This window comes from Lactuca sativa, chromosome 7 (genome assembly GCF_002870075.4).
Source record: "Lactuca sativa cultivar Salinas chromosome 7, Lsat_Salinas_v11, whole genome shotgun sequence".
Taxonomy (NCBI): domain Eukaryota; kingdom Viridiplantae; phylum Streptophyta; class Magnoliopsida; order Asterales; family Asteraceae; genus Lactuca; species Lactuca sativa.
The window spans coordinates 174,874,636-174,884,193 of record NC_056629.2 but is presented as its reverse complement, the minus strand read 5'-3'; the positions used below and the strand labels follow the sequence as shown (position 1 = coordinate 174,884,193).

Sequence of the window (9,558 nt, the reverse complement as noted above, 5' to 3'; positions counted from 1 at the left end):
TAGCCCTGAAGAAAAAAGTAAGCACACAAAATCTATATATATATATATATATATATATATATATATATATATATAAACAGAAAATGGTAAAAAAAAATGAGGAAAAAGAAGAAAACAGTAACAAAACGCGTATAAAATGCAAAGCAAGAGGTTGGAGTGGTGTAGAAAACATACCTATAAATAAATCAAAAAGACGAACGCGTTAACTGTGTGTGTATGTCGTTTTTCTAGTTTCTACAACAAATAGAAAGAATGAGGCAAAGAAGGAGCAGCGATGCCCTTAATTCCTGAAAGCAAGGGTAGAAATTAGGTATTTTTCATCAAAATTGAGAAATAAACACTAGAAATCGAAACATAACAAATCAATTATAAGTCGTTGTGCGGAGAGACAAATTACTGACCGGAAGAAGGAGAGCACTAAGGTGAAAAGTAAGAAATATGAAGAAAGGGAAGGAGACGAAATAAATGTGTGCTTGCGGTTGTGATAATAAGATGAAAGGGATTCGAGGTTACATAAGGAGGAATCAAAGAGATAAGATTATGGATTGTCTGCACATAGAGACATGGCAAGAGAAATTGTATCTGGATTCGAGGTCGTAGAAGGGAGAATTGATTGAATCGTTGTGAAAGAAGATGTACGCATCATTGAAATTAGTGGGAGAATCTTTATTATGTATCTTCCAGCACCATTGATATTTATATTTTCTTCCCTGTAATAAATTGAAAAGAAAATAATGACTATGTTAGTGATTTTCAAACCAGAACAAAAGAAACATGTAATGAGGGGTGAGGTTGACCAAATGATGATGTCATTAATAAATTTCCTAATGGTAAAAATAATTTTATTTTTAGTGAGATTTAATTGTCATTAATAGATTTCCTAATTTTAAAAATAATTTTATTTTTCGTGAGATTTAATTGTTTTTAATAGATTTTCTAATTTTAAAAATAATTTTATTTTTGGTGAGATTTAATTGTCATTAATAGATTTCCTAATTTTAAAAATAATTTTATTTTTGGTGAGATTTAATTGTAATTAATAGATTTCCTAATTTTAAAAATAGTTTTATTTTTGGTTAGATTTAATTGTAATTAATAGATTTCCTAATGTTAAAAGTAATTATCACTAATAGATTTCATAAAATTGGTGGACTAAAAAAAAATTGACCAAATGATGATGTCAGTATAATGATCTAACAGTAGAAATATATGAATGAAATACAATCAATGACCCTGATTGTTGAAAGTGATGTTCAAAAGTTTCTCTTTTAATAATATTTATACATTTTTTCATAATAGACTTTAGTTATTCAACAACCTTCATTCTAACGGTATTAATATGTATTTGAAATATGTATCTACTTTGAAATATGAACAAAAGACATACATTTAGAAGCATGATTGTTTGTTTACCATTAAAAAATACAGTATAAATAAAAAAAACCCTTATATAAAAATCGTCAGTCAAATCAGATCGCTAATTAATAGACCCGTGAATTATGCAAAATGGATCATATATTTGACCCCTATTGAGGTGGCTCATGGCTGCTATATGTAATTGAAAATTATTAGGTTTATAAAATAAAATATAAATACTATATACAATTATAAACTAATAAACCCCACTTTGAAAATTGTAAGTTGACCCCTTTTAAAATAAAATAAAAGACTCTCTCTTATCTTTTGAATGTATACATTACTTTAAAGGCAGTTTTGTGCAACTTGCTAACATGAAAACCAAGATTTAACTTTAAGAGGATAGCCATCCAGCGCACCCATTTATGGAGATACTTTTTTGTGCTTCACTTTTTTGAATGTATACATTACTTTAGGATCGTAAGTCTCACATTTGTGGTTTTAAGTTTTCATTAATTATTATTTAAAAACCCGATCCGGCTTGTCATTGAGACTAGTTTTCTAGAATTTGGTCAAAAATGATCTAATAATACGATTTGAAATGCTTGCCAAAAATGTTTGGTAGAATAATGAAAAGATAGTCCCGAAAATAAACTTGTTACCTACAACATAGGTAATCATATCTCCTATATATAAATTGTCTCCCTTGACATCTCTCATTACTTCTTTAGAGGACAACCAAAAAATAAAGCCCACAAAGCAAATAACAAGAGCTTCAATAAAATGAATACAGAAAACTCGATCCGACAAGCAATATGTTGCTTGTTTCTTATAGCATACATTGCAAGAAGCCATGCTGCTGTTGTCAACATAAAAACCAAAGGTGCTAAGGGCGATGGCATAACCGACGATGGCCAGGTAATAATGATATGCATCAATTAACATTATACGTTTCTTATTTGTATATATAGATCTGCAAATTGTCTTACTTCAAACTTGTGTTAGATAATATCACCGACACTTTAGTCCTTGATCATATTCAATAGTAAATAACAACAAGAAAATGGAGTTAACACATGTAAATCGTTATAATGAATCAACTCTGGGCAATTTAATCTTTAGAGGGAAACACTTAAAGTGCAAGTGTTCATTAGTGGGTTGGTTTAGTTTCCGAATTCCGATCTGTTTTATTAAACTTTCTCCGATTTTGGTCGAAATTTATTTTGTATGAAAATCATTTTCTGGAAAGACCATCAAACAGGTTTGGTTATAAGGATTCAGAATATATATATTTCGAATTTTTACACTATGAGAAGGTCCTGAAAAGATCAGTTAAAGTTTCTCTTTAACGGTCAACGCTGCCGGCAAACTACGGTCCGGCCAGCAGCTTTCCGAAGAAGACGATCACGATATCTACGACGTTATCATCTACATCATCAAGTTGACTAGACTTTAGAAAGTTGAAGATAGTTCCTGTAGTTCTAAAACATTGCATAATGATCCTAATCATTTTGAAAACTCCATATTGGTCCATGAAATATTCGAGGTTGGTCATTGTGCTTCTTATTATTTGCACATTGGTCCATGTACTTTTGAAAGTGTGTAGTTTGGTACCCTTGGGTTTAAAGGTTGCATTTTGATCCCTAAACTTCTGAAATTTCCATATTGGCTCTTGGTATTTTCAAAAAATTGCATGTGCTCAATTTTTTCTAATTCTTCCCCAATTTTTTGTTAACATGTGTTTTTCATGGAATCTACATGTTCATATACGATAGTCCGACTTATGCCCACAAATTATAATATGTGGAAAACAACGATTGAAGACTTATTGAATCAAAAGATTTAACATAGCTTTTAGAGAAAAAAAAGTCGTAAAACTTGACACAAATTTGAAAAAGCATGAACAAGAAAACGGTGACACAAATCCAAATAAGCAGTAAGGCCTTTCTCTCCCTTTCTAACGTACTAGGCGAAAGAAGTATAGGTGAAAGCCCATTAAATTCCATTTTTTGATCGATCAACATAGCACCACTCAACACGTAAGAATCTCTTAGAATTGTAGATATGTTTATGGATCTATCAACAGAGCAATTACATTCCAGTTGTAGTCTCAATCAAATATTCAATATGATGTCCGCACTTTGTTTGACCCCATCAATCTTTCCATATAACGGTAGTAACTACAACTTCTTCCTTTTGGGCTTACTATCTCAACATACGCGAAGAGAACCTATGCTAGGTTAGAATCTAATACTAAACTCTAAAATGGAATAATGGTGACATACGTATAACCTTATCTTGAGACCATTGCATGTGTAAAGACCAACACCATCATGGCATAATACGACCATAAACGTCCATGTGTTATGGTCTAGGAGAACTCATGTGATTACTGGTGTTCGCAAAGTCATGCAAGCCTAGGAAGAATTAAAAGAAATTGATGGTTAGTTGGTTTATAGGCTTTGAAAAATGTTTTTCTTTCTAGTATGTGATTGAACAATTATTAATCTGTCTCTCTACTATCTGGTTGTTAGTATGAGGTAAATATAGGTTTGTCATTGTCACATTAATTTTCTAGTCTGTAACCAATTCTTGGGAATTTTATTTTAAGAATATGATTGTATTTGATTTAGAATTTATCTTATATTCCACCCAGCTTCGTGATATGAGAATATTTAGTGGACTAACAACAACCACCTAGTTCAAATAAGTGTCGACTAATCCTATAGGTTGATGGCCTTGACTTTCGAGTTGGATATTATTAGTGGAAAAAGACTAATCCTAATTAGGATAGGTGGAATTTGACTAAAAATATGATGAAAGGTTAAAGTTGCAGGAAAGAGATCGACTAAAAGTATGTCGACAGAGTAAGGGATATGTCTCCTACTTCCTTTAAATTCAGTTGTATGCCTCACAATAACTACCTCATAAGTGCTTCTCAATCCATCTTTTGATTAGAAGTAGATGCCTCTTCCATGACCATGTTTAGTCTTGTCTCGTATAAGTGGATGAAAAGATGTTGAGAAGCTTGTTGAATATGCTGCAGTTGTTCTTTAAATCATGTTGGCTAATCTAAGATTTCAAAATGAATCTTCCTTTTGTGGAGATAAACAAAGATCATCCATACTAATAGAATTCAGTCAAGAACTACCTGGAATTTCTTTACATCATGTATGTCTTTTTCACCACTCTAGTGACGTCCTTTTTCATTGTTCATGACTTGAGTGCATTTGATTATGAACCTTTCAAGTAACTATAGTGATTCCTTCCCTTTCTCTTCCTTCTTTCCTAAAGATATTGACTTATTTCACTCTCTTTAAATAATTAGAATACAAGGAGGTAAAGCAATTAATATGGCATTTTCTATTATTGTTTAAATAGGCCTCATGGTTATATAGAGAAAATCCAACTATTAGTCCTTTGTTCATGATACCTACCTTTTGAATAGACAAAATTACACAAATGGTCATTGTGGTTTACCAAAGTTTACAACTTCAATCTATGTTAATTTTTTTGACGAACATGGTCCTTATGGTCACTAAAACTTGCATGGCTAGTCCCTAAGCCATATGCAATGATGTTTTTACCATTTTAATTTCTTTGATCTTTTTTAATTCATTTAATTTTAATAAAAATTAAATAAGTTAATAAACCCCAAACACCCCAATGTCATCCCTAGATTAAATCCTAAATTCTCCCATCGTCCATTTTTGTTCTTCAACGCATGCAACCTCCTTAATTTGTCCCTTCCATCTTGTTCTAAACAAAGATTTGTGATTCATCGATCAAGAAAAGTCAAGAATCAACAATTGTTGGTTTTAGTCGACATATTAAACCGAAAGGCTAAGCATCGGGTTACCACCGATTCTTGGTGCGTCGTCATGTTGTCAGATTGATTTCCAAGGTTCAAGCCACCGGTTCTTTTGTTCGCCGGCATACACATGGACACTGACCTTAACTGAATTGTGGATGAGCTTCTACAAGGCCTTCTTCTTCTCATTTATCTTACTTCTCCTCCTTCATCTTAAACAAAATCAGATTATCAAGGGCGACAATCACATATAGTACTAGTGATCTATGGTTGATATGGATTTATGATCAATAGTTGTTACCTTTTCAAAAAAAATTATGAACAAAATATGCTATAGGGAGATATGATTAGAGGAGAAGGAAGAGGGGAAACACACTTTCATCATTTTATTCTTGCACCTGTAAGGATGTTGTCCCTCTATAAAGCTACCGATGATGAAAATTTCAAGTTGAATATTCCAATAGTCACTTGGGATTTTTGAATTTCTCACCGGATAAGACTGCGATCAATAGTTAATTTGATTGTTTTGACTGAACTAAACAACTCACCGCCATTATCAAGCAAGAAACAAACCTAAATCAGTTACTTGTATTTATGTGTTCCTCTGTATCTTGAATCCCCCTCCAAGAAAATTAGATTTATTTTATTTCGATTTCTAGAACAAACATCGACACCCATTGGATCCTTATTATTGTGTTTCTATGTTCCTTTGTATCTTGAATCTATTTGTATCAAGGAAACGAACAAATTTGAGAAGTTGCCACTAACCCTGAGACTGATCAATTGAGTCTTTATGATTTATTGTTTAACGATTCATGTGTATTAATATTAGTGTTATTATGTTTATATAATTGAGTACATGATCTAAGATTATGTTCAGATTGTGTATCTTGAATCAATAGTTTAGTTAATAACTAAGAAATCAGAACTTGACAAGTTGAGGCATAGATAGATCTAATTAGTGGAGACATCCTTAGGTTAAACATAATAATATTGATTTAATATTCATGATTGAGTTCTTATTCTTTAATTTCTTCGATTTATCTTAGGTATTAAGTTTTTCTTTAAGTATTTTGGGCCTTTTAGAGCCACTGTTCTCCAATTTTAATGAAGACACCTCAACGTTTATTTAATCCTTATTATTTTGTCTATGTGTTACTTTAATGGACATCAAGTCTTTTGAAGATATTAAACGAAATTTGCATTGAGTTACATCACTCAATGCCACAAAAATCTTTTGGTTAGCATGGAAAAACGTTTTGGCACCCATTAATTGACGTGGCCTTAAAATTGGTAGGTTGCTGGCCTCCAATCTATTGTTGCTAGACAAATAGTGATGGAGATACAAATTGGAAAACAAGTTTATTTTGTTTAATGTTTTTAGATATTTTCATGGCAGTGGTGATATATTTTCCTTATCGGTGTGCCTATACGTTATGTGAAATAGACCTTATCTTAAACCTAATTGTTAAAAGGGTTTGATAAGATTTATGAAGCCATTGTCATAGATCCTTCTTGATTACATAAATAAGTTTTTTGGCGTTTATACATATAAAGTTAATGTTAAGTTTGTGGCCCATAAGGCTGCAAGGAGCGGTTTCATGCTTGCCATGGCCACCTAGGCTCCACATAAGCTATATTTTTATTTACCGTTGAAAGGAAAAGATAAAGGAGTAATGTCATGGCAATAAAGATGAGAAAGAGAGTGGAAAAGTAGGATTTAATACACACATACAAATGGAAAATGGGTTTTTCTCTCTTGGACATTGCAATGCCAAGAAGGATTTGTTTTTACAACATGTTGAGTGGATATGGTGGTAGGTGACAATATAATGGGCGACATGGCCGACCGCTCAGGGTCATCTTTTAAAGGGGCCTAAATTTTTTATGGAAATTATTATATTTAGAAGATAGTACATATAATTTTCTTTTAATTATTGATTTATAAAAAAAAAACTTGATGACATTTGTGTTTTTTAAGGGCCTATTTTTTTCTCTCGTCTTTAGCCCAAAATATATTTGGAACGACCCTGACTAGGAAGGAATAACAATTGAATTCTTCACAAGTGCAAATTCTTTATTGATAGGATGTCATAAAGAAAATTAGATATTTATCATGAGTTCAAACAACTCGCGTTTCTCTTCAACCATACTTTATCATATAGATTGTAATAAATTTGATTTACTACCTAACTAGCTATTAATCATCAACTAAAATTAACCCCATAGTTAACTAGTATAAGATGATTTATGTCATTATGACTTTGCTATATCATTTTTAAATAGATACGATAGTTCCAATAAGGTGAAGAAATGATTAAGCTACACTATGTATATGTTTACACACCCACATACATGCATATGTGCTTAATATAACTCTACAAAAGATATTGTAACAAGTGGACCTTAAATTGTTTGTTTATATTTTAGGCGATAGTAAGTGCTTGGAACGAAGCCTGTGGAAAAGAAGCACCAAGCTCGGTGTTGATTCCACGAGGGACCTATATGGTATTTCCTCCGATTGATCTCATTGGCCCATGCAAGGCTCCAATTAAGATCAAAGCCACCGGAGCCGTCGTCAAGGCCCCACCTGAGCTTGAAAAGTTCACAACCACGTACTGGATCGCCATAAGGAATGTCAGTAAGTTGACTATGATCGGTGGTACTTACGACGGTCAAGGCGAACAAACATGGAAGCAAAATTTATGCCCGGACGGCGGGCCCGGACCTTGCCCACTTCCAGTCGTAAGTGTTTTCTTTTCTAATTAAAAACTTGGTTAATTATTTCAATATTATCATATGCCATCTTTAACCATATTCTCCTTTCCCTTTCTCAGAATCTTCAATTCACTAATGTCACAAATTCATTGTTGCAACACATAACATCTACCGATAGCAAATTCTTTCACATGAGGTTATCTTTATGTGACAATACAAGACTTGATCATATCACTATTTTATCACCGGCAAACAGTGTCAACACAGATGGAATTCAAATCGGGCGTTTAAGTGGTGTCAACATCACAAACTCAGTAATGAGAACGAATGACGATTGCATTTCTATAGGTCAAGGATGCAGGAACATCCGTATTAAGAATATTATGTGTGGACCTGGAGATGGCATAGGTATTGGGAGTTTGGGAAGACGCGCAAATGAAGAACCTGTACAAGGAATCTGGATCAAGAATGTCACCATGACAGATACAGAACACGGATTCAGGATAAAGACTTGGCCTACTTCTTTCCCTGGAAGCGTTAGTGACTTGCATTATGAAGATATCATCATGAACAATGTGTCATTTCCCATATTCTTCGATCAACAATTTTGCCCTTTGAATAACTGCCAGGTATCATACACATATTAGATAATTTAGTGTTTGAACTTAAGTGAATGAGTACAAAGTAGAAAATTTAATATAGTTTTTTTGTTTACGACTACTAGAATGGAACTGCATCAAACGTGAACATATCGAATGTGAGCTTTAGGAATATCAGGGGAACGTCAGCAACTAAGGTGGCATTGAAGTTTGATTGCAGCGCAGATGTACCATGCAAGAACATAAAGGTGGCTGATATTAATTTGACATACGAAGGACCTGAAGGAGGACCTGCCACCTCGGAGTGTGCTAACATTAAACCCAAAGTCGTCGGTAAAGTTGTCCCTCCAGCTTGTCCAGGTGGGCCAGATTAAAAAGAATATCGACGGGCAAAGCAGATGGGCGCGTAATGGTTGTGGAATTCTCTGAGGAAATAAGTAAATGAAAGAAATTCATACAATTCCGGCGCCATTTCTACATAGATGTACATTGCATGTGCTGGAGTATTTCGTATTCTATGTTACTATTCATTGGTTATTAAATGATTGCTAAATGTTGTTATGAAACTTCATACATAAAAGTTACTGTTATTTATAAATAGCATAAAAAACATTTAGTTTATATCAAAATTTTAATTTGAAACTGTGTTTTCTTTTGTATCAAATTTGACACTGTTTTTCAATTTTTTACAATTCTGACCACTTGACCGGTCAACCAGGTTACATGTTGACGTGACATGTTGACATTATATGCTGACGTGTCAAAATTAAATTTTTTTTCCACAAAAAACACTAAGTTTTTAATTTTTTTTTTTGATTTTGACACTAAGTTTGATTTTGACATTGTATTTTTTTGTTCCAAATCGAACACCATTTATCAAATTTTGTTCAATGTTGACAAATTTTCATTTGAAACCGTATAAATATATTTTTTTATTATATTTTAAACTGTATAAATATATTTTTTTTCGTTTAAAAACCACATTTTTATTTAAATACAAGGTTTTTATTTATTAATTATTATTATTATTATTATCTATTTATTTTTTTTTTATTTTTTATTTTTTTACATTCA

The 9,558-nt window shown here is 32.4% G+C and overlaps 1 protein-coding gene across 1 annotated transcript; it reads left to right on the top strand.

Annotated features, from left to right (window-relative positions):
• The first annotated feature begins 1,986 nt into the window (after nt 1-1,986).
• On the top strand, nt 1,987-9,126 carry LOC111902842 (exopolygalacturonase). The gene is made up of 4 exons (XM_023898657.3): nt 1,987-2,274; nt 7,598-7,912; nt 8,005-8,514; nt 8,610-9,126. The coding sequence occupies exons 1-4, from the start codon at nt 2,140-2,142 to the stop codon at nt 8,856-8,858; spliced, it is 1,209 nt and encodes a 402-aa protein (XP_023754425.1). The 5' UTR covers nt 1,987-2,139; the 3' UTR covers nt 8,859-9,126.
• The last annotated feature ends 432 nt before the right edge of the window (nt 9,127-9,558 follow it).